The sequence below is a fragment of the Colius striatus genome, chromosome 18 (assembly GCF_028858725.1).
Source record: "Colius striatus isolate bColStr4 chromosome 18, bColStr4.1.hap1, whole genome shotgun sequence".
Taxonomy (NCBI): domain Eukaryota; kingdom Metazoa; phylum Chordata; class Aves; order Coliiformes; family Coliidae; genus Colius; species Colius striatus.
This window is the reverse complement of record NC_084776.1, coordinates 8,820,634-8,845,266: the sequence shown is the minus strand read 5'-3', so window position 1 is coordinate 8,845,266 and position 24,633 is coordinate 8,820,634. Positions and strand designations below refer to the sequence as shown.

Below are 24,633 nucleotides of genomic sequence, written 5' to 3'. Positions count from 1 at the left end.
GGATTACTTCTTCATCCCAATCATTTCCCTCATCTTTTTCTGAAGAGGAAGAATTTTCATTATGTAGATATGAAAAAGCTACTGAAAGGGCATTGTTTAATAAATGTGATGTTGAATAATGAGCTCTAAATACTGAATTCAGCTTTCGAGGAGGAGAACAGCAGTAGACAAAGTAGTATATTAACTCCATATTTATCATTTTGCAGCATGCAGATGATAAGATTGCGTGTGTGGCTTAGGAGATAAAATACCAAATCATATCTTTTACATTTAAGGAAACTGGATTTTAGGGTTTTTTTAAACAAAAGAACAGAAATCTCTCTTCCAGCTTCCACTTTCTGTGCTTTTTAGACACTGAAATTTCTCATTCTTGTCAGAGATTCATCTGCTGCTCATCTTGTGCTCTTTGTGCATAAGCAAAGTCCTTTGATCAGGCTGGTCAGATATGAAATCCTTGCAGCTTGCAGCCTCTGTGTACATTCAGAACTATTATAATGCCAGAAAATCATAGACTTAATTAAATATCTTCCATTAACTCCACTCTTCAGATGTACAAGCCTTTTAGTGCATCTTTGATAGAAAACATCGATTGTGACACTTCAATGTACATTTATCTGCTCTCATCTAGAAGTTTCCTGAGGACATTCATCTGTCCTCACCAGTGCTGAGAAATGTTCCCAATGTCTCAGATAAATACTACTTGAGAATGTTTTACCTTGGGTTTTTTTTCCCCTTTTTTTAACCTGCTGGCCAAGGATCTGACATGTCTCTGAAATACAGCAGAGATTTTGATCACATCAAATATTTAAAGACATACTTTGTTGGTTGGATTGTGGGGTGGAAATTGAGTTGTTCTGGATGCTTCTTGTAGCAGTGTCAGCCTCTGTCCTTCGCTCTCAATCCACCGATGACACAAAGTCTGCTGTCAGCTGGTCATTTTGTGTGTAAAAGTTCTTTCACCTTCTAAATGGAAGGAAAAGGAAGTTGTTGCTTCATCTGAGATATCTCTCAGATATCAAAAGTATCTTTATTACACATTTTAACACATTTACATCTTTTGAATTCCTGTTGCTTCCCTTAAAAAAGATGCCTGTGGACTGTGGACCCAGGAGTGACTGCAGAGAGGTCTGATGGCTGAACTCTGCTGTCAACTAAGGGCATACAACCACTTGGACTTGATATCCTCTACCCAGATGTGAAAGATGCTTTTGGAAAGGCAATGAAAGCTTGTATTTGGCTCATTCTTCCTTTTAAGCACAGATCTGCCATAAAGAACCTCCTGGAGCTCCTTTATTTCTGTAACATGGTAGAGCTCATAAAGGTTTCCTTTGCATGGCAGTGTTGGTTCATGTGAACAGCTGTGAAGATTGAAGATGAAATGCTCAGCTGAATTTCCACTGGGATCTCTGGAACCAGTGATGGTAGTACCAAGGCTTTGCTGTGTTGAGGCACGTGTGAGATGGCCTTTTGTGGAAGCACTCATGGTCTATGTATCATCCCTGCCATGTGCATAAGGAGACCACAGTATTGCCAGTACCTGAATAGGAGCATCCCTGTGCAATGAATACAGTCTGACAGAGCCATGGGGACATGCTTTATGCTTCTCTCAGAGTTGTACAAGTCTCTGCTGGAGTCTGGTTTGACCTTTGAGTATTGCATTTAAAGAAAGATGTGGACCTTATAGAGACAGGATAGAGGGAAGCAGTGAGAAGTGTCAGATGAAAATCTGAATGTGAGAAGAGATTGAAGAGAGAAAAAGGGGGAAGGGTTATGTCTGAAGGGCCTCAAGATTTAGGGGACAAGAGGGTATAAACTTCAAAAAGTATCCTCTGAGGTTAAAAAGCAACTGGTTTTCTGTATTAGTGAAGGATAGAGCAGGGTGCATCTCAAAGTACTGCAGCAAAGACTCACACCACACATTTGGAAAATCTTTGTGACAGAGGATAATGAAGGACTGTCACAGATTTATTGCAGTTTCTGTTACTGAGGTTGTTTGAGCAGCTTTCTTTGATCATGAACAGGGATTGTGCCAGGGGCCTGAGTGCACCAGCTTTCAGGGAAGAAGCTCAGTGTCTCATTTCCTGAAGTCCTGTGTCCAGTTCTGGCTTCCCCAGTTCAAAAGAGACAGGGAACTGCTGGAGAGAGGCCAGTGCAGGGACACCGAGATGATCAGGGGTTGGAATATTTCTGTGAGGAGGAAAGGCTGTGGACCCTGGGGCTGTTCAGCCTGGAGAAGAGAAGCCTGAGAGGGGATCTCATTAAGACTTTACAAGTGTTTAAAAGCTGCATGTCAAGAGAATGGAGTGGCACTTTTTTCTGTTGTCTCCAGTGACAGGACAAGGGGTAATTGACATAAGCTGGAACTTCAAAAGTTCCATTTAAACAGAAGGAAAATCTACTTTGTTGTAAGGGTGAGAGAGGCCTGGCCCAGGCTGCCCAGGGAGGGTGTGGAGGCTCCTTCTTGGCAGGTTTCCAAACCCACCTGGACATGTTCCTGTGCCCCTGATGCAGGGAACCTGCTATAGCAGGGGCTTGGGCTGGATGAGCTCTGCAGGGCCCTTCCAACTCCCATCATGCTGGGATTCTGTTATAAACAACTAGAATATAAAGATTATGACTAAGTCTCGTTTCAGTTGCTGATGTTTCCTATGCCATGGAGCTGTCTGTAGGAATGCACTAACGGGAAAGACTTGAGTGCTGAAGCCATTGCTTTCTAATTTATGATCCATGGTTTGCTGTGAGTTTTCCAAGAAAAGGTATCAAGATCCAACCCATGACTCCTCAGACCACTTCTGTCATCCAACTGCCAGATGTCTGCATTTTGTGATGCTCTAGGAAAGATGCTACAGATAAACACAAGGCTGTTTTTGTATAGTGACAGGTCATGGCACTGCATACTTTTTAACTCCAGTATAATTTAAGCATGGGGAAAAAGCGAGGAGGAGTTTGAATGAAGACAAGGGCATACAGTGCAGTGAGCTTGTCAGTCAGCTTTTATGAAAGAAATGAGGAGAATTAAAATCATGTTTTTGTGTTGAGACATGATTGAAGTTTGGCAAACCAATCATATCTTTATTTTTACCTCAGGTAGAGATTTTTCATATGAACTGAATAATTTAAGTAGTGCAGCTAAACAGAAAATAACACCTTCAGAGAAAGAGTCATACAACCCAAAATTTAGTATGGGAAAGATGGCAAATAATCCATCATTTCCTACATTAATTCTTCTAGTTAACAGTAGTATTCAAATGGAGTAATTAATCTTCCTATACGTCTGCTTCCTGAGTGATCCGATCTATCAATTGAAGTCAGATGCGGGTTTGACATTCCCATTCTTCCAGGAACTGTCTCTCCAGCTGTGGGGATGCTGGTTTTCCTGATGACATTTGGGCTGCCTGCAGTAAACGAAGGAAAGAAACTGTGTTTGCAGAACTCTGTATAATTAGAACCCCCAGTGCACAAGTTCCTGTGTGACCTACTCTAGCTGCTCCTGCTCTGGCAGGGGGGTTGGACTGGATGAGCTTTTGAGGTCCCTTCCAGCCCTTGAGACTCTGTGATTCTGTGACAAGGACAGCATAAGACCTTTAGAAAGATGCTTTGAAAATGCATGAGGTTGTTCCCAAACATCAGGTGTTCATTCTGCTTTCACTCTGTTGCAAAAGCTCACACATAAGCTTCTTCAAACTGCCCATGTACAGACAGACAACTGGGAAGTTGAGTTCTGTTGGGGCTTTCCCATTCCTCCCTGGGAACCTGTGTCCCTCAGATTGACAAAGCACAGCTGCAAAATGCACTTTGAATTACTGGAGTGTTTCTAGACTTGGAATCTAATCCTGGTGCTGGTGTTTCAAAACTCTCAGTTGAACCTTGATAGTTTTGCTGCACACCTCACCTGACCTCTGAGAATGATTCCCATCCAGCTACCATTAGCCTGTGGACTTGTCCTGCCAAAAGCCAGTCATAGAATCATAGAATGGTTTCAGCTGGAAGAGACCTTTAAGCTCATGGAGTGCAGCCTTTGTCCCAGCCTCATCAACCACCAGCCCATTTCCCTCAGCATAACATCCACCTGGCTCTGAAACCCCTCCAGGGACGGTGACTCCAGCACTTCCCTGGGCAGCCCCTTCCAATGCCTGACAGCCCTGTCAGCAAAGAAATTCCTCCTCACATCCAGCCTGAACCTCCCCTGGTGCAACAAGAGGTTGTTTCCTCTTGTTCTATTGCTTGCAATCCCTCCCACAGAAACCTCTGCAGCTCCTGCAAGGGTCATAGCCTTTCCAGAAGGCAGTCTCTGAGTCAGTTGCACAACTGCTGAGCACTGTGAACTTGTTATTTGTGGAGACTTCTCTGCTTAAAAACTGTGCAACATAACTCATCAAACCAAACTCCTTAACTTTACAACTGAAATAATAACTGTTAGGATTTGTGAGCATATGAAATATAATTTCTTTCCAGTGTTGCCAAGTTGTGTGATGTTTTTACAGAGACACATCTGATACTCAGGGTGTTCTTTATAGATCTCTTTTTTTCTAAGTGGAGGGTTATTTTGGCATTTATACAGCAAGATTTGTAGGGAGCTGAGGCTGGAAGTATGAATCAGGTGTAACCTGAAGACTCAAAAAGTAAAGGTACCTTTAAAAAAAAGTAGAAGTCACTTCTTCTTTAATTATAGTTTCATTATTTCTTTTTTAAACCGAATCTCCTGGCTGCTGGGGGACTTGGTAAAAGGGTGGTAGAACCTTGCTCTGGCAGCACTGGATTTACTTTTGCACTGTGTTATTGGGTGAGCGTCAGGAAGATGGAACCAGGCTCTTCTCAATGATGACCAATGATAGGACAAGGGGCAACGGGTATAAACAGGAACACAAGAGGTTCCAAAGGAATACAAGGAAGAATTTCTTCCCTGTTGAGGTGAGGGAGCACTGGAAGGGGCTGCTGTTGAATTTTCTTCTCTGGGGACATCCCAAACCCAGCTGGATGAGTTCCTGTGTGCCCTACTCTAGGTGGTCCTTCTCTGGCAGGGGGGTTGCACTGGATGAGCTTTCCAGGTCCCTTCCAGCCCTTGAGATTCTGTGATTTCCCACACTGTTTATGTCAGTACAGAGCGTGGTAATGAGGTGCTGTTTTGACTTCCTTTGCCCCAGAGCTGTTCTCAAACCAGATGACTCTGGGCAGAGTGTTTTAAATGATGGAAATACTTGAAAATATGAAACTATTTTTATTTTTAATTAAGGAATAAATGCCTTTAGAGCCCAGGGGAAGAAAACACAGAGATTATCTCTCTTTTTTGGTCGTTTCTTTAGATTTTATAAAAACTTCTGAAGCTGTGCCTAAACTTGAAGCCAGTTTTGACCAGATGGTGTCCTTCCCACCTTTAGTGGGAAGAGCAAGTATTTTCTCTAATTTAGAAAAGCTTGTTGTCTCTGGCACTAGGAGATAAACTATATGCAATAGCAATGACTCCAGACCTTTGAAACTGTTCTTTTCACTAGAGACTCAGCCCACCCTCTGGAAGCAGAGACTAATGAGAGGAAACTGAGTGTATCACCTCCTTATTGTGCCCATCTGCCTGGGACTTCTTCCTGTGCCCCCAGAAACGTGGTCTCTTTGCAGAGATCCCCTTTCCCCTCACTGACTGTCTGAAGGGCTGTATGGTAAGGACACCTCGTGTGCACACCAGTAGTTGCTCTGTGATGGCAACTAGGATTTCTTTCTCAAAGCCAATGGCTGATACACATTGTATTTCCTACAACTATGGGGGGAAAGAGAGTGCTGTGCATTTGTGAATGTGTGAAATTCACAGATCTGCTGACATACCAGCTCCAGTTTAAAGCTGTTTTTGACTTAGAGAAGAAACTGTCAAAAAACCCAGAGTGATAAAACAAATTGTCTGTGATTCAGCAAATGAGAAATCCTTTTCTCTGAGAAAACAATGATCCTTGCCTTGACATGGTGTGAAGAGACCTGTTTTGCTGGTAAAGTCTTGAGACAAAAAGCCAAAAACCTCCTGTTTCTGGCTAAAAGAAGTGATTACAATAGGTGTTGCAAAGAGAGGTGCTGGAGTCCCTCAGCCCTTTTAATCATATTTGATTTTGACCCATGTATTTTGTCTCTCTCAATTTCCACAAGGACTCTAATTGACAAGTGTTTTCTTCCTTATGTTGACAAAAATAGCCATGCTACACAGGTTGATGTGTAGCACCCATCTGCTGTCCTGGTATACCATTCCTGCTTCTGCTCCTACTGCTTGGAAACAGTGATGTATTATTGTTGGTCTGAGTTTCTTGCAGAATTTCACAGCAAGGGTATTGAAAAGCAATTAATATTCACAGAAAGATTACTGATTGAGATAGCTTTCATTGCACTGGCTTTTACATAGCAGCATCTCTTATTAACACCATCACTCCTAATAAATGCAATTACAATTGTTGACTAATAGAAATGTTAGTGTTAATTTATATAATACAGACTTTATACTTGCAATTAGAGCTTTCTGGATCCTGCAATATGTTGTTCAGGGAGAGAGAGACTATCATCTCTGATTACATGTCTGTCATTTAGTAAGAAGAAAGCAAATTTTCAGTCTCCCTTGTTAACATCAACCAAGAGACTTCTCGAAGCAGCAGCAGCCATCAAAGTTCTGAAGTGGTATTTTAAGCCAGTCACTTAAAAGTCAAAAGCCTTAAGAATGTTTTATAAAAGCTTTTGCACTGATAAATCCACTGAATGCTACATTTGCCATCATATTGTGTTCAGATATGAGTGCATCAAATATATTCATTGCTGCAAGGCCAAGGTTTTGGCAGATCAGGACACTTGGCATTGCTGCTGTGAGTTTCAGCTTCTCGTGTTCTGTGCTCTGGTGTTCTGCAGAAAATGGAATATGGCAGCAAATTTGGAGCAAGTACTTCTGTTACTGACATTTCTCCAAGTTAGTACTAATCCACATATGGAAATAACATCTGTTGAATCACTGCTTTGCTCACACCCTTCTTCACCAGGATCCCTGGGAGGTTGACATGGAGATGAGTGGTGGCAAATTGAGTCAGTCTGTGCTGTTTCTCTTAGGTGGTATTGCAAGCACTCTGCTCTTATCTTTGCTTGTTGTGGAGGTATTAATGAGATTGTGACTTCTGGCAAGGCTTTATTTGTTGCATAAGCATTTGTAGTAACATCCACGAGTCTTTCTCTGCCTGTAGCTCTAATTCTGGCCCTAGAATGTATGGCCTGTGAGGAAAAGTGGAGGGATTTGCCCAGCTATGAGAGCCAAACTCTCCTTGTTATTGGCAGTGAATGCAATAAGAATCAGCTGTGACAAATTGCAGGTGGGAGGTTCAGTTTGAACATATTAAAAAAAACCCCAAACCTTTTCATATCAAAACCCCTCTTCTTTAGCAGCAGGATAGTGCAGCTTTACAATGGGGTACCCAGGGAAGCTGAGAGATCTTCATTTGAGAGATCAGCTTTTTGGATGACCTGATACAGGGCTGGTTGTAGTCTTGGTCTTCTAGAAGTTTCTTCCAGTCGTTGCTTCTGTGATGCTGTGAGCATATATTCAACAAATGTCCTGGGTCAGTGGCACCCACTGGAAACAGCTTTACAACCTCTTTCTTTGTCATCTATGGGCATTCCCATTGCTAAAACCGTGACCTTGTTCATTATTAGGTTATTCTTCTGATCCTTCCCTTCCCTTCCCTTCCCTTCCCTTCCCTTCCCTTCCCTTCCCTTCCCTTCCCTTCCCTTCCCTTCCCTTCCCTCCCCTTCCCTCCCTCTCTGTTTTGAAGTATGGCTTCTAACTAAATCCCGTCTATTAGAAAGAGCACAGGTTTACACTGTCATCTTATTGGGAAGCCTCTCCAGAGGGAAAACCTGACTTTCCTGCAGTTTTTAAAGCAGAATTGCCTTCAGTGTCTTCTACCTCATTTGCAACATCATGATATCCCAGGCAGGCTCTCAACACTTCTTCAGGGCATTTGCATGACTTTTAAAGCCCTTTGGCAAGTGTGTATATTTGCGGTTGATCTGAACAAGGTGTGACACGAGCACTTTTCAAGGAGCTTTCTGAGTTACTTTGTGTAGTGGAGCAGTTTGGGATGTGAGCTGGAGCATTAATGATGCAGAACACCTCTGCCCATCAAGGAGCTCCTGCTTTGCTCTGAATGTGTCCTTTCATTTCTACAGAAAATAGCTCATTCACTGTCTTTTATACTTCACTTGTCTTTTCCACTTCATGTTCAACTGCTTACAGCTTCAGATTATGCAAAATGCTCTGAAGATGTTTGTTTCAGCGAGAATTTTGCTTGAGATCCAGAAGAACCTCACAAGCTGTGCAATACTTTTTGCCACCACTTGCATGAGAGATAATTTGGATTCTTTACTTCCCTGCATTAACATTTATAGTTGCCACTTTCTAGCTATGAAATCTAGCTACATTTTCATTTATTTACTGCCGTGCTTATCTGCTCTTTGGGGCGTTTTTCAGCTACCTATTTCTGCTGCAGTCTTGTAGCACTGCAAAGTTAATCTTTCTGTGCATTTGGCACCTGAGTGATTTGATTTTTACAGGGGCACAGCATGCTATGCATGCTTGTACAAAGAAAGCATTCACCTGTTTACAGTTGGCACTACGTTTATTGAAATTTGTGGCTCTGTGGCCACGACTGTGGAGTGAGATCTGTGTTGTGATTTCAGAGTGTGTACACCAGACTATGCAGAAAGAGTGATATATGCATGAGGGAACAGGGAGAGAAAAGTAACTGCATGTGTATAAAGATGAAGATGATTAATATTCCAGCTATGAAATCCCTTAAAACCCCCCAGTTTTGGTGCGTGTGATGTGCCTGAGTCTCTGTTTAGCTTTGGATAATGAGTACCCTGGATACAAAAGCACATTTTTTCCCATCAGTTGTGATTTTTGATGCACAATTCTCTTTCCCCTTTGAGGCAGTAAGGAGACTGTTTGCAGACTTGCAACTCTTGGGAGTGACAGCAACGTGCTCTCCTGGCAGATCTGGCTTCAGAATTCCCCAAATTTCCCTCACCCAAGTCAGGTATTTCCAGGAGAACTGATAGTAACAAGTCCTTGTCACTTGAGATTTTTTAGTTCTGATTTCAAAACAGGAGAGCAGATTTCTTCTCACTTTGGGTTATGGAGACCTGCATTGTAGGTGATGCCAAAATCTTTCATCCTTTCCAGTATTGTCACTTGCAAACTGCTGTGTCTCAGCAGCTGTGCTGTAGGGGAGGAGGCCTTGGATGTTTGTGTGGCTTCACTAGGTGGGGAAGGGCCTTCCAGTGATGTGGGTGAGAGCACCAGGAGAGACTGTGTTATGTGCAGCATGGTGTTAGAGCTGCCTTGAGGCAGGTTTCAGTTCAGAAGACCTTCCTCAAGTATGAGACTATCCTCAGTCATACTTTCTTGTGGCCCTGCAAATGTGCTGTGTTGATTCCTGATCCTGTGACAATGTGCTGACAACAGAGCTGAGAAAAGGAGAATGAACAAAGTCTGACCATGGCTGTGGTTCCCAGGCTCCAGCTATGACCTTTGTGATGGAGCAAATCATGAGCAGTCGATAGAAAAATGGTTCAGAGGTGTGTAGGATGGTTCTTCTGAAGACCTTCCTTGAATTTTTCCAGGCTCTCTCATCCATGGAGGAATTCAGAAACCTGGATCGTGATATTGAGGGGTCTGCAAAGCGGTGGAAGAAATTTGTTGAATCTGAGTGTCCTGAAAAGGAGAAATTCCCCCAGGAATGGAAGAACAAGTCGTCTCTGCAGCGCCTGTGCATAATGAGAGCCCTCCGACCCGACCGCATGACCTACGCTGTCAGGTGAGGCCACTGCTCTGCTGTTTCTGTTAGTGCTCTGGCTTAGCAGGCACTTGAGGGCTGTGTTTGCTAGGGAACAGGATTAGTTGGGGAATATGTTTAGATTTCTTTATTATGCAAGTTCTGCAGAATTGTTTCCTATACAGTAACCTTCTGAAAGAGTCATCTCTGAACTCTGCAAGACAGTCAACAGGTTTCATTCAGTTGGAATTTCTTGCCTAGGGAGGTCTAACCCCAATATCACGAGTAGTGATGGAGAGGTATAACTAGAACTGATGAGCAGACATGCCAAGTCAGAAACAGGCATCATCATACAGGTCTTGCACAACTGCTAGGGTCTCTTAATGATCAATACAACTTGTAGAGTTCATTGGTGGTGATTTTAGTTACCAGATCCTTTGTGGCTTTTCCTTAGGCACAAGAATGATAGGACAAGGGGCAACAAGTATAAGCTGGAACATAAGAAGTTCCAGAGAAACACAGGGAAAAACTTCTTCCCTGTTGAGGTGAGGGAGCACTGGCAGGGGCTGCCCAGATGGGCTGTGGAGTCTCCTTCTCTGGAGACATTCAAACCCAGCTGGACAAGTTCCTTTGTGCCCTACTTTAGGTGGTCCTCCTCTGGCAGGGAGTTGCACTGGGTGAGCTTTCGAGGTGCCTTCCAACTCTTAAGATTCTGTATGACTCTGTGTGTGAATAAAGCCTACAAGTATTATAGAGACTTTTTTTTTACCTTGTAAAACACCAAATTTATGTGATGTGAGTTCTGAAAGTTGTAAATTATACATTGAAGATTACCAGATGAGTCTAAATTTTATGAAGTTATGCATAACAATATGCTTGTTCCATGAGAAACTAAAGGTCTTTCCCTCCATTAGGACTTGTTTTTTTCCTCCTCTGTCCTAGTAGCCTATGATTTGACATTTCTACCTCTTAAATATTTTATGTTGCTCCACCATCTGGCATGTGTGTGTATATGGGTGCATGTAGCAGATTGTATTACTCAGTGTATGAACTACATTTCTGTTTGTGCTTTAAAATTCACAGGAAAAAATGCAACCAATGAGTGGAATCTTGCTATGGTCAATGCTACTGTGTTTTATTTAATTCAATATTACAACTTATTATAAGCATACCATCCTAAAACATCCTCTTTTTCATTTCTACTCTTTTAGTGGTGGCTTCTCCATGTATTCTGTCAGCTGAAAAGGGTTTTTTTGTGGTGTTGTTTAGTTTGAGTAAAATAAGCTCTTGTCTTTCTGAATTTTTAAGTTCATATTTCATTTAAGCAAGTTTAATTAGTTTCTTTCAGTCAAAGTGACACTACTCACATAGCTCAAAAATAGCCAGAACATAAAGTTTCAGCACCTTTCATATTTCTCTTTTTTGAAAAGGTAAAGGAATCCAAGTTCAGAAGCCTGGCTGGATATTTTTAGGGTCTGGGCACATCAAGCTTTTCAGTTTGCACAGAAGTATTTGAGTGTTTTTTTGTCTTGTTTCTTAGCTATAAGTAGGTTGAAACATAAACATGTGCAAACAGTAACAGTTCACAGCACCTTCCCCAAGGCTTTGTTTGTAGATGTTTATGACTGGCATCCTTCTTGAAATGCAGGATAGTCAGACACTAGGCACAAAAAGCTTAAGAAGAGCTTTTGTTTAAGGAAATCTCATACCCTAAAAGCACATGTGAAATTATTAGAGATAACAGTGACAGTCAAAATGCGATTGTCTTCCTGGTTCCTCCTTGATAGCATCATGCTCCTCAAACCTTTCTTCACACAGCAGTCTGACTAAAAGGCAGATACCATTCCCTTAATAAAGAAATTGCTTTTCCTAAGAGATCCACCTCTGGAAAATACAGGAGTCTGTTCATCTTACCTCCTCATGTCAGTCAGTGAAGTCTAGTACTCTGATGTAGGAAGGAAAAGTGGTCTTTGGGTTGAGCTCAATGCAATTAGCACTCCTGATAGCCACCACAAAGAAGGCTATGGCCATCTGGTGTCTCATTTTCCTAAGCACTGTCAAAGTTGTATTGTGCTTGTGACCCTTCAAAAAGCAGGGGATCTTGTAGAGCTGCATACTCTGACCTTCAGCCTCAACATCCCTACTTTAGCCAGTGTCAGGATCCATATGTGTGTTAATGAATTCATTGCAGTTTAGGTACCTGCCTCAAGTTAATTTGCAGTTCTCAACTTGCAGATTTCTTCCTCCTGTACGTCAGTGAAATCTGCTAACATTAAGTACATTGCTGGTGATCAACAGACATCATTACTAGTCCTAACCTTTCTATGGCTCTGAGAGTCTTGACAAGTCATTGGAGTGTGTTTTAGGAGTAGCTTGTTAGCATAAACACAAGTGACTTACGGGTATTTTAGGTGCACTAGAACATCCCTACCTTATTTCCAGCTGCTGTTCAGAAAGTTACAATACCCTTTATGTCCCATGTTATATGTGCCAGCTCCATGAAGATGCTCTAGGAAGACCTTTGGTATTAAAAATTATCCACTCCTGTGCAGGCTTCTTGCATGTCCCTGTCTTGGAAGTTAGGTTTTTCAGCCCTTCTTCTATTTGCACACAATGTTTTATTCTCTCATGAAGAACTGATTTCCTGAAGAGGAATTTTCCAGAGTAAATACTCATTTCACCCTTCAATCTCATTGAAGAACATCAGCAAGGGGCTACTCACAAAAACTTATGCTCCCATACTTTGACAACCACAATGAGGTTAGATCAGTCCAGCAGCTTCTAGCAAGGTAAAATTGGTCATAGTGAAGTCTTTCCAAAAGCACTGGTGCTTCTGTTGTGAGGGATAGACCTTTTAAACAAATGTGGAATGACTAAGGACTCTTCAGCCATGGTTACCTTCAGCCATGGTTATGGCACTTAGATGGATAAAAAGATCTTAGGCATTTGTGACTTTGTATAACTTAGAAAAAGCTGCAAGGCAGACATTTGTCTTGCTTTTTTTTTGGCACCATTTCTCAAATCCTACTGCTTATATGTAAACCACCCTTTTGAATATCTCTTTTTCAGGACATCAAGTGTAGCCACTCTTCCAGTTCTGCCTCTGAGGGCAGGCTTTCGTTTTCTGCATGTGTGGTCCATTTCAAAGTCCCAAAGTCACATCAGTTGTGTTTCTGAATCTCCAAGGCATCATTTCGTAGAGCTGAGACTTGATGTAAAACAAGAATGCTGATATATGGACTCTTAAAATTGTTGTGAACTGAAGCTTCCCATCAGTTCTTTAGCAAATCTTGACCCAGAACAGAAAAATCTACTTGAAAGAGGTACCAAACAAAGTGGAAACTTTTTCTTTTGCAATCCCTTAGACATTTCTATTCCGACTACCTTTCAATAGTCCTTGAAGGAGACTCTCAGGACTCTTAGAAAGGATTTGACTGCCTTATTCTGCTATCATCTACCAGGTAAAAACTGGCAGATGTTTTTCTTCCCTGTAGTACTGAGGTTTTAAAAGGACCTGAGTCATATATCCACTCTAGAAGAGTAACTACTCATTCCTGGGGTTTGAATATAACATTTCTACCTTTGAGTAAACTTCCACTGTAACTTCTTTTCCAAAAGCAGTGATTATGGAAGCTCACCCTGGGAAAATTCATCCTGGATGTTTTCCCATGCACTGTATTCTGTTCAGGCAGCTGCTGTGGAGATGAATTTGTTCTTGTTCACTCGGTTGTATTTTTCCCTGTGTGTATTTTTCCTTTCTCATGTGGAGCTTGAGCTACATGTGCTTAGATATTCTCAGACCTCTTCCCTTTTATCTTTCCAGAACAAAGTAATTTTGTAAATCACCTGGACTTTTTGTGACTTCTGGGGCTATATCTAAAGGAATGCTGTTTCCTTTCAAAGGCTGTATTGGTCACAAAAGTACATGGCCTTTTTCTATACATAATTTCTTCTATCCTAAGGTACTTTTGTCAGAATCAAGCCAGTACTTGTATTGAACTTCTGAACACAGTGTTGGGCTGGTAGGTCCCACTGTTACTCCTTTTCACTTCCTTTGTTTGTCAGATATTAGTGTGCCATGTGTCCCTTTATCCCTGTAAGAACTGCCAAACATTGCTACTGAGTGATAACTCCAGCAGCCCAACCTGCAGATCCTCTCTCCAATTATTTCATGCCCATGTTTTTCATTTAGTTTCTAATTTGTTTGAATCAGCAAAATCAAAGTGAATGACTCCATTATTTGCAGGGAATCTGTCTTTTCTGAACAATAGTAGACTGGTGAAATGATTTTCTTTCTGGCAGAGATTTTGTAGAAGAAAAGCTTGGCAGTAAATATGTGGTAGGGAGATCCCTGGATTTTGCAACAACCTTTGAGGAGTCAGGACCTGCAACCCCGATGTTTTTTATCCTGTCTCCAGGAGTCGACCCACTGAAGGATGTGGAGAAACAAGGTAAATAAATCATGTCTCTAGGCATACCACAGCATTGCTTTTTATCTTCTGTGTAATTATCTTGGCATAACATTCTTGTTCTGTTGTGGGGTTGTTTTTTTTCCCTTTCCCCGTCTCTTTGTAGATAATGGAGTAATCTGTTAAAAATAGATAATTGTGAGGGGATGTGATTGTTTCTTCAGCTTTTATTCTTTATTTTCTTTTTCTTAGAGGTTTTTGGATTCTCATCTAAAGTTTAAATTGAACTTGTCTCTTTCCTGCATTGCCTGGATTCCCAGTGTGGTTCACACTGCAACGATTCCTGAGTTGGTCTTGCATACAACCTATAATTTACATCAGAGATCTCTAATATGCTGTCAGACAGAGCTTGCCTTTTGCCAAGAAAAGTTGGAACAGATGATCCTTGAGGTCCCTTCCAACCTGGTATTATATGATAGCTAAAAATAAGCAACAGCTCCCTATTACAGTCTGCTGGTTAGTGACAGAGTTTCCAGTTTTTAATCCCGTCCTTCCTGAGTCGATTCTGACGTGGATGGTTGGATGGAGTGCTGTTGGCTGGCTTCAAAGCCAAAGGAGCTCCTGTAAGGTGCAGTGATTTTGTTGTGCACTGATTGCTGCAATGAGTGCCTGTTCTCTAAAGCTGCCTGCATACAGAATGTACTCTGGGTCTTAGTCCCGCTGTGGAAGGATTACCATTTTCATCCTGAACATGACAATTGCAGTAGGTTTGGGAATGGGGTCACTTCTGACTGGTGAACAGAGTTCAAAGTTGACAGCCAGCAGTGATGGTGAGAAAGAAAACAGGAAAGTCTCCCATACTGTGAGAGCTATATCCCAGGGGATTGCTGTAACAGGGCTGAGCAGAGAGCTTGAGCAACTGGAAGAGTTTGGATGTTTGTTTTACTTATGGCCATCTGTTTCCAATCTTGTACCAAGAGCTGATTCCTAAGCCTTGTAAGACAAATCTTTTCCTTGTTTTACTATGGAAATGCCTGTTTTTAGCAGAAGTCAGGAATTAAGGGTGCACTGTCTGCATGAAGGCACATCTGCATGCAGCGATAAGTGTAGGCAATCCCAAGGGATCAGCACGCGGGCACATGTGTGCTGACTCCCTGACTGAGCCAAATGCATCCTACTATGATGCATGGAGCCAGTGTGGATGTTTATTGGGCTGCTGTCCTTCAGCAGCACAAATTGGTGCTCTCCTTCTGAGGAGCATATAGCAGAAAGAGCTTGCTACAGTCAGTTGCTTCTCCTGTGAGACAAGGAGCAACTGATGCCCTTGGGAGGAAGGGTGTGGAGGCTCCTGCCTTGGAGGTCTTCAAGACCCACCTGGACACGTTCCTGTGTGGCCTGATCTAGGTGAGACCTGCTTTGGTAGCGGGAGTTGGACTGGATGATCTCTAAAAGGTCCCTTCCAACCCCACCATTCTACAGTTCACTGGGATGCCACAGAGAAATCAGGGGAGTCTGAAGGAATATCACAGGTAAAATGAAGAAACATTCAGTAGCTGCCATCCTTCCCCCAGAGCAGGAGAGTAAATGCCATGGGTTTTGGCATATCCACCCTGCACTGTGCAGAGATGCAGAACAGACTGCAGGAGGTGGTCTGCAGTGGCTCCTGAAGCACCCCTTCCCATGAGCTCTGCTGTAGTCCACTGACCATGGACCTTCCTGCATGCATTGTTGTGCACAACAACTCTATGCCTACCTATGATGATCCATGAGAAATCTGGAGGGCTGACTGATCTCTGGATCCAAGAAACCTGGGACACCTTGGCTGAGGCCACAGAAAAGTCCCATAGGTTTCATTTCAGCTGCCTTCTCAAAACTGAACGAGTTCCTAACCTTACTGCTGATTATAGCATCCATTGCAGGATGCATTTCCCCACTGAACAACGTCTTGTTCAAAGCCTATTTAATCAGTAGGAAGTGATTTTAATTTCCTATCACTGTAAAATATGTTTTTACACAGGATTGCAGGGGAATAATGTTCTTTAAACAAGAGACACTTTGTAATAACGTACCTTTGTGTTGATGATGCTGCTCTGTAATTAAAACCACTTTTGAAGAATCCACTGCTGCCTTCAATGCTTTGGCAAGGAGCGTGTGAGAGACAAGATAAACTGTTATAAGAAGTGTGATAGCTCTTCTGTGACAGTTTGTGATAAGGCTGAACTCTGCCTGGCTGCTGCTGGGTGAGCTCAACTGCGCTGCCAGTTGGGGTAAAAGTGCTGAACATTGCTCTTTTGTTTTCTTTTAGGGAAGAAACTTGGTTACACGTTTAACAACAGGAATTTCCACAATGTTTCCCTTGGACAAGGTCAAGAGGTAGTTGCTGAACAAGCCCTAGATCTGGCTGCAAAGCAAGGTCACTGGGTCATCCTTCAGGTATGGTGTCTTTGGAAAGAGTCCTGCTTTTCTCCCAGGTTACCTGATGCTGATCATGTTAAAGAGGGCAATCTGCACTTCTTATCTGGTGGGAGATGGGACAAGGTGTCATAGGTGTGTCCAAAGCAGCCACCTTTTAACTATTTCTTGCAGCTGTCTATTGCTTTTATTGAGCACTGTGATTTGGTTTTCTTGCTCTTTGTGCCTGCTGTAGGGTGTGTAGTTGCAGGAAGTCCTCTGAGGGAAGGTTGTGCTACACTTTCCCATGTTTTTATTATCTTCATGAATACATAAAGAGCTTTGTTCTTAAGAGCTATTAGAGTAATTCTCTTACTACTGCTCAGAATGTACCATATGTTTAAATTACCAATGGGAACACTGGATGAGAGGATTGAGTGCAGTCAGTTTGCAGATGACACAAAGCTGTGTGGGTGCATAGATCTGCTTCAGGGCCAGAAGGTTCTTCAGAGGGCCCTGGGCAGGCTGGAGCCATGGGCTGAGGGCAATGGGATGGGGCCTGCATTTGGACCACACCAAAGCCAGGCCCCGCTCCAGGCTGGGGCAGAGGGGCTGGAAACTGCTGCAGGGAAAGGGCCTGGGGGGGTTGGTGCCAGCGGCTGAACAGGAGCCAGCAGCGTGCCCAGGGGGGCAAGAAGCAAAGGACATCCTGGCTGGGATCAGCACTGGGGTGGCAGCAGGAGCAGGGCAGGGATTGTCCCCTGTGCTGGGCCCTGGGGAGGCTGCAGCTCCAGGGCTGTGTCAGTGCTGGGCCCCTCACTCACTGCCACAGGGACACTGAGGGGCTGCAGCGTGGCCAGAGCCGGGCACAGAGCTGGGGAAGGGGCTGGAGCACAAGGGGCTGGGGAGGGGCTGAGAGAATGGGAGTGTTGAGCCTGGAGGAGGCTGAGGGCAGACAGGAGCCCTCTCTGACACTCCCTGACAGGAGGCTGCAGGGAGCTGGGGGTCAGCCTCTGCTCCCAAATAACAACTGACAAGAGGATATGAGCTGAAGTTGCCCCAGGGGAGGCTGAGATTGGAGCTGAGGCAGAACTGTTTCCCTGAGAGGGGTGTCAGCCCCTGTGCCAGGCTGCCCAGGGAGCTGGGGGAGTGCCCAGCCCTGGAGGGATCCCAAAGCCATGGAGCTGAGGTGCTGAGGCCAGGGGTTAGTGCTGGGCTGGGCAGGGTGAGGGGAGGGGTTGTATTCAATGTGCTCAGACGTCTTTTCCAACTGAACATTTCAATGGTTCTCTGAACATGCACATGACTGTGGGGAAGGCAGAGGCTATTGGCAGTGGCACTGATTCCTTTATGCATCCCAAAACAGGTCAATGTTTGAAGCTCTTATCACAACTCAACTACAGTTTTCAGAGCCTTTTAGGGTGCAAGGCAGCTGTCTTTTTCAAGTGCTCTCTGGAGCCACTTACCCAGTGTGTGTTTGGGTTTGCTCATGTGCAGAGTCAGTGATGCCAGCTCTCATTACAGGTCCTGGGAACTCCTTTGATTTCCTTGATGGGGATTTTATAATTGTTTGTTATCACTGAATTGTTTGCATAAAATTAGATTAAGACAAATCTTCAAGTCCTGATCTGAGCCTATAGGCTCAATTGTGGATTTAAATTAAATGCCATTGATATTGTCATTGTACTTTTTGCAAGCTCCCTCTAAGGTAGGAAACACTGAGCTTTTCAAGAGCTTTTAATTGAGATGGTTATAATGCTGGTGTCTGCCTTTGACATGATGAAGAAGAAAATATGCAGCTTTTTGAGACATATTCTATTCAGTAATGCAAAGTGAAGGGTTCTTTCCTTCAATGATGGTGAGATCCTACAAAAGATCAGTTAGCAATGTCAGCTTCCATGCCTTTTGCTTCAGTGCTAGCAGATGAGTGTTGTGGGCCTGGAGTGTTTTTGTTTAAACCATTCACATCTTTTCTGGTGGTCAGAGCTGTCAGTAAGAGGTCTCAGCAGACACTGCAGGTTAAATCAGAAGAGCTGCAGAAGTTAGATTTATGTTGAAAGAGTGAGTCTGATGGTTGAGCTCACTGATTTTCCAAGTGCAACTGTCTCTGGTGTTCCAGAGCAGACCTTCCCCTGTGAGCTCAGAGAGGAGTTTGATTCAGCTGGCTAGTAGCAGGTTTTGGTGCAAACTGCATGGGACAAACTCAGCAGCCACAGCAGTGACAGCAGGACAGAGTGCCTGAGGGAAGGCAGGACAGAGTGCCTGAGGGACAGCAGACAGAGTACCTGAGGGCAGTGTTGGATGTCCTCAGGATCAGTCAGTCATCTTGGATTTTCTCTGGTGTAGTTACAAAACTGGTAAAACTTTGTACATGGAGATGTTGTAGTTGTGTATTGTGCTTGATTTGGAATAAAGCAGCAGAGGCAAGACTGATTCAACCCAGACATCAGAGCTCTTTCTGTCTTTGTTCTTATAGTCATAGACCTGAGCAATTCAGGCACTGAGGGTCCCACTGGTAGCTGGAGTTGTGCCTTGGTAGCACTTCAGTCTTGGCACAGACTTGGAAACATCCAGCAGCTGTTTGAGGCAGTCAGTACCATTTTTCTCTAGTTTCTGCGTTTGGTTTCTTGGTTTAGGCACATGGAGTGACAACAAATCAATGGAATTTGTCACCCATTGGTCAATCTGCTGAGCCCCAAAACTTGTCTGTGTCTTACTTTGCATTCCTATCTCCCTCCAAGAGCTGGAGCTTCATGTAAAATGAGAAAGAGGGACAGCAACCCAAGGGGCTAGATATGTGTCCCCTACATTGACAGATAAGACTCCCCTAGTCAAACAAAACTCTTCTATAGTCAGTGGACATGCACATGAAATGAAATCACCCTCTAGACAGACTGTCCTGTACAACATTGGACAATCATTTTCATAAGGCTGGAACTCTGACCTCTCCACATACTGGTGAAATCAGTATCCAAACTCATCCCAGCAGGAGTCAGTGGGAGTAAGTTCCACCAAGGATTCTGCTGTCATTTCAGTCATAGGTGGATCATAGCAAATATTTGCCATATGGTAGTTTATTTGGCAAGATCTTTCCTGCAAGGCTTTTGATGGCAAATACCTTGTAGACCATTTTGGGAGTGTTTGTAGATCAGTCACAGGGGGTCTGGAATGACACAGACAGCTCAATTTATTAAAGTGTCCCAGGATTTCTGGATCATTGCACTAATAATAAAGGAGAGAACAGGGCAGATCTCAAGAGGCAGTCAGGGTAATTTTACCCAGGTTAATCAAAGTCATTATTTGGAGGCTGTGTTCATCACCAGGACAGTTATACTGAGGCTTCCCTTTTGCTTTTGAACAGACTAAAAGCAACAGGTAGGTTCATTTCTGTATTTTGCTGTCTACTGAACAACTCCTCATATGAGATAGATCTCCCCTTACATCCACTGAACTTGCTGATATCCCCTGATACACATGTTCTCCAAGACAAATACCTGGTGAGATCACCTAGATGGCTTTTTTGGTGTGTAGTTCATTAATGGCCCTTGATTGGACCAGAAATAATTATAGTCAAATACTTTGAGCAGTTGTGGAGTTAGGTTTGTGGTAATTTATTGTTAAGGGACATTGAAACAGTTGTGAAGTCCTTATTGGATTACAGAAGCAGCTTCAGTGCTGTGTCCAGGTCTCCCCTGAAACCTGGAGGTTTTTCAGCTCACTCTGAAAATAGAGTAGATTTCAGCTTTGAATAAAAATGACATCTTCTGTCTAAGAAAAGATGTGCCAGAAACCTTTTGGCCAGCTTTATTGTGCTCTACATGGGCCACAGCTCTCTGCTGGTCCCATCCTTGGAGATACCCAAAACAAACCTGAGCATGGTCCTGGGCAATCTACTCTACCTGACCCAGATCTGAGCAGAGGCTTCGGACTTAGGTGATCCCCAGCAACCTCAGTGATACCCTGACCTCTGGTTTCCCACTGCCAAGTTAGACATGAATATGGTCTCTCTGATGAGTGTAGTCTCCTTGGTGTAGGGAGGGAAGAGCTTTGCACATCAAGGAGCACTAAGCTATGAGCTTGCATAAACTGTGTCTGCTTGGTTTCCCTCTCTGTGCCTACCTAAAAGGTTTTTGCTAGGACAGTGACCATCACAAACACCAAATGATGTTTTTCAGCCTAATAGCAAAGAAACAGTGAAAATTGTTTGTATATTCACCCATGCACATCTGAATGAACTGATGCAGAGAAAAGATCAGGCATTAGGTATTCCCAATTTAATTGTAATCTTCACCCATTAGCCAACATGTCACTTCCTTCTTTTTGTCATCAAGTTAATTTAATTCTTGAGCATCTTTCCATTTTCATAGGTTGTTGCTTCACTGAGTCAGGTTCAGGTACTAAACTGAATAACAATGAGCTCCTTGAGCGAAATGGTATGAGGTTCAGACACTGGCAGAGCCTTTCTTACTGTGTCAAAAATACAATGAAGCCTGTTTCTGTGCACTTCTCAACTAGTCCTAGCTACAAGCAAAGGAGAAATGTTGTCCTGTGTGAGATATATTGTCCATTCAAAGCACAAGTAAGCATTTGGCACTAAGTCTCCACTTCAGTAAAGAAGAGACTAATTTTCCTTCCAGTCACTATATCTTTTCATTCCTAAATATATGTACAAGGAGAAGCACCCACTCCACCTCCAGTTCTCCATGCACAATGGAGAATTTTTGGACAAATGCTCTGATGGAGAAAGGTATTGTTTTTCAGATAGATATTTTCTTTCCTGCCTCATGTCACAATTGCCATTCCCAAGTTTTTCCAATTGCAGATCCACCTACAGACCAGCAAGTAACCCAAAGATTGATCTGCAATGGAACTGAGTTTCTGTTGGCCTTTCAATTCCTTTGTAACTAATGCAATCCCAGTTTTGTTGTACAGTTGCTCTGGAAAACTCTGTCTCAGGACATATTTTGGTTTAAAACACAAATGTAGTGAAATCCTCCTGAAAATAAGGTTTCTTTTCCCCCATTCCTTGAGATTAATCAAGCAATTGTCCTTTGCTGTGTGTTTCACCTGCTCATTGCTACCTGCCTTTACATCTTTATGTCTTAAAGAGTGAAATTTGGTAAAATGAGATCCAACATTATCTTTATACCTTGGGGAGTTCAGGTCAATCCAGATTTTCTGTGGTTCATGCATATTTTCCCTCTGGCCTGGCAAATCCCAGCAGTTTCCCATGCCACTAATGGCTCTATTTTGGGCTGAGATCTAGAGCTCAGCTCTGGACTGTGGGTTCATGCAAAGAAGAATGCACTGGATTGACTGTAGAAGAGATGAGAAGAAACTCAAATGCATTTGTGTCAGATTCTGTATAAAAACAAGTGGATCCATGTGATGTCTGTTTTTCTATTGTATTTGATCAAAGGAGAGGCCAGACAGAGAGACTCAAGCTAGTAGTTGCCATTGCAGAAATGGTTCCAATGTAGCTCTTCATAAGAGGCAATACCCTGCCATGATCTCTCCTCTGAATGCCTTCTCCTGTCTGACCATGGACTGCTGAGTCCAGCTGACCTTCAGTTTCTCCTGGATCTTACCAGCTTCTCGTTAGACCCTTGACTACTACCCTTGGTCAGAGGATCAGAGGGCTGCCTGTGGGAGGACACAGCCATTCCTGAGTACACCTTCTCATGCAATGAAACCTCACACCACCATTGACAATAAGAAAGGCCTCAGGAAGAGATTCTCTGCAGTGCCCCCTCCTTCTCCTTTTTATACCCCAGCACGATGGAGTGAGTATTAAAATGTTGGTCTAGACTGTAAGGCTCAGCTTTCACATTTGCTGTAAAAGCAGTGACTGTTTTCTGAGAGCATCTTGCAAGAGGATGAGGCTTTGTAAAAGCAGCTAATTCTCGTTGCTCTGGGAGGTGATTTGTGATAAGGCGTGAAGGAGAGAGCCACTTTCAGAAATGTGAAGGGTCTCCAGTTGCTCTCACCAAAGGGAATGCATTGTGAATCTGGGCTGGTTTATATAGATGTGGTGCTATTTCTGATGGTTACCATAGCAACACTTGCATCCTGTGATATATGTTCTGCCTTGTGAAGTACAAACATACAGAGATGCCTGGAAGTGAATTCCCAAAGAAAAACCTCTGGTGCTCTCATGTTCCTGCACTTGCACCCGAGCCCAGCCCTTGCTGCAGACCCTCATCCTTAGGAATCCACTCTCAGTCACTGTCCATAATGCCAGGAGGGGAAATAACACAGGGCAAGGTGCTGTAGCAGTGGTCAGTGTGAATGGGGAGATGTTTCAGATTGATTTTTGCCTTATTTTCAGCAGTTTGCTTTTTAGCAGGATTTGGCCCTTACTTTCTCTTCATAAAGCAAGGTAGTGGATTTGAGACCATTGCCTGTTTCTGCCTGCAGCACAGACCTGGACATGAGCTGTGAAAAGACAGAGCTTCTAGGGAGTTGTGTTTCACCCTTGCACAGCAACTCTTTCACAGACTTGAAAGTCTGGCTAAGAAAAAATGTATTAAAGCAATGAATTACATTGCTGTGTTGGGGGTAATTGTGTCTTCAGGAGGTCCTGTAGAGTGAATAGGATATCAAACTGGTGCAGTGTAAACTGTACAGTGTAGTTTAGAGGATAGTATTGGGAGTGCACAAGGCCAGAGGAAGGTGGATAGGCTGGAGCATCTCCTCTTTCACCTGAATAAGATCTAAAGTTTGCCTGTGAAGTTGGTGGGAAGCAGGTTTCAAAACAAGCAAAAGGAGATGGTTCTTTGACCAAGAAGTAGCTCAGCTGTGATTGGTGTTAAAACAGCAGTGTCTGTGTTGTGTCCTTATTGATAGTTGACAGAATTCAGTTCTTGTGAACATGCATGTTGTCCTTGGTCACGTTCTGCCAAGTTGTGTTATCTTACTGCTGAGAATTCATCTGCAAAGTTTCCTTGAAACCTGTGAATCACCTCCACAGCATCTCTGTCTGGCTTTTGCAGACACATTCATTTGATCAAGTCATTAATTCTTAGTACCAGCCCATGTTTTGATGCACATGTTCCTCTTTTCCATTCCTTCTCTCATAAAGGGCTAGTACATAAATGCACTCAATTATCATCAGAGTAGAAATATCCCCTAAGCTGGCTGTTAGAAGGCAGCAATACTGACAAACAATGATCATTGGTGTCATGTCAACACAAGCAAAAGCAATTATTTTTCAACCATCAAACACTACAAAAGGAGATGTGGGAAGAAACTACCAATTAAAGATGAAAATGCTTCAGGTCAGGTACGTAGTCTGTGATTCAATTGATACTTAATGCACAGTTTTGCTGTTTTGTTGAGCTCTTTCCCTATGTTGCTAAATCTCTCTGGCTATTTGAAACACTTTGGTTACAGCTTTCAGTCCCCTCCTATTTTGTTACTGGACTTATGTTTTTAGAGTGAGTTGGTTGCCTGGGCCCTGGACATTACCTCATCTCTTACAATCCTAAATGCATCAGGCGAGCACTGGTCATCATCAGTCAGATAGGATCGCTTTTTGTCTACTGCTCTTCACACAGTCGTTGTTTACAACAAACCCGTGCTTCCCAGGAACAGCTGCCTGGGGTCTCTTTGTGTGGTGCTCACCAACAAAAAAGCCAGAAGAGAGTTTCTCTGTTCTTACAAGGGAGCTCCCTTGATGTTCCTGTGTGGCATCAATCTAGAAAAGCATCTTATTGGGGCAAAGTGCTCCCAGCCCTGTTCTCTGCCTGCGAGGAGGCACACCCAGAAGCTAAGTGAAAGGCTCTGTGAACAGTCCAAGTGTGCAGTGCTGTTTCTCTCCATGGATCTAAGCTCAGCTTCATTCTGTGATTCTCATAACATCCACAAAGCCCTGAGATGATAAATTCACAGTTTAGCTGTGTGTTGTATGAAAATGGACTTCCACTCTTTCTTTGTAAACTTGCAGTTTGCTCTATTCATCCCTTCATCCTTATTCTCCACTTACTCCGTCCACCTCCATCTCCTCTCTCACCACATTGGTGAGTCCATGTCAATTACTGTCTCCT

At 43.2% G+C, this 24,633-nt stretch overlaps 1 protein-coding gene across 1 annotated transcript in view; it reads left to right on the top strand.

Annotated features, from left to right (window-relative positions):
• Window positions 1-24,633, top strand: part of DNAH9 (dynein axonemal heavy chain 9) — a 190,041-nt gene that overhangs the window by 138,823 nt on the left and 26,585 nt on the right. Inside the window, exons 60-62 of the mRNA XM_062011180.1 lie at window positions 9,637-9,830; window positions 14,091-14,239; window positions 16,503-16,630. Coding sequence (XP_061867164.1) covers window positions 9,637-9,830; window positions 14,091-14,239; window positions 16,503-16,630 — 471 coding nt within the window. The remainder of the gene's footprint in view (window positions 1-9,636; window positions 9,831-14,090; window positions 14,240-16,502; window positions 16,631-24,633) is intronic.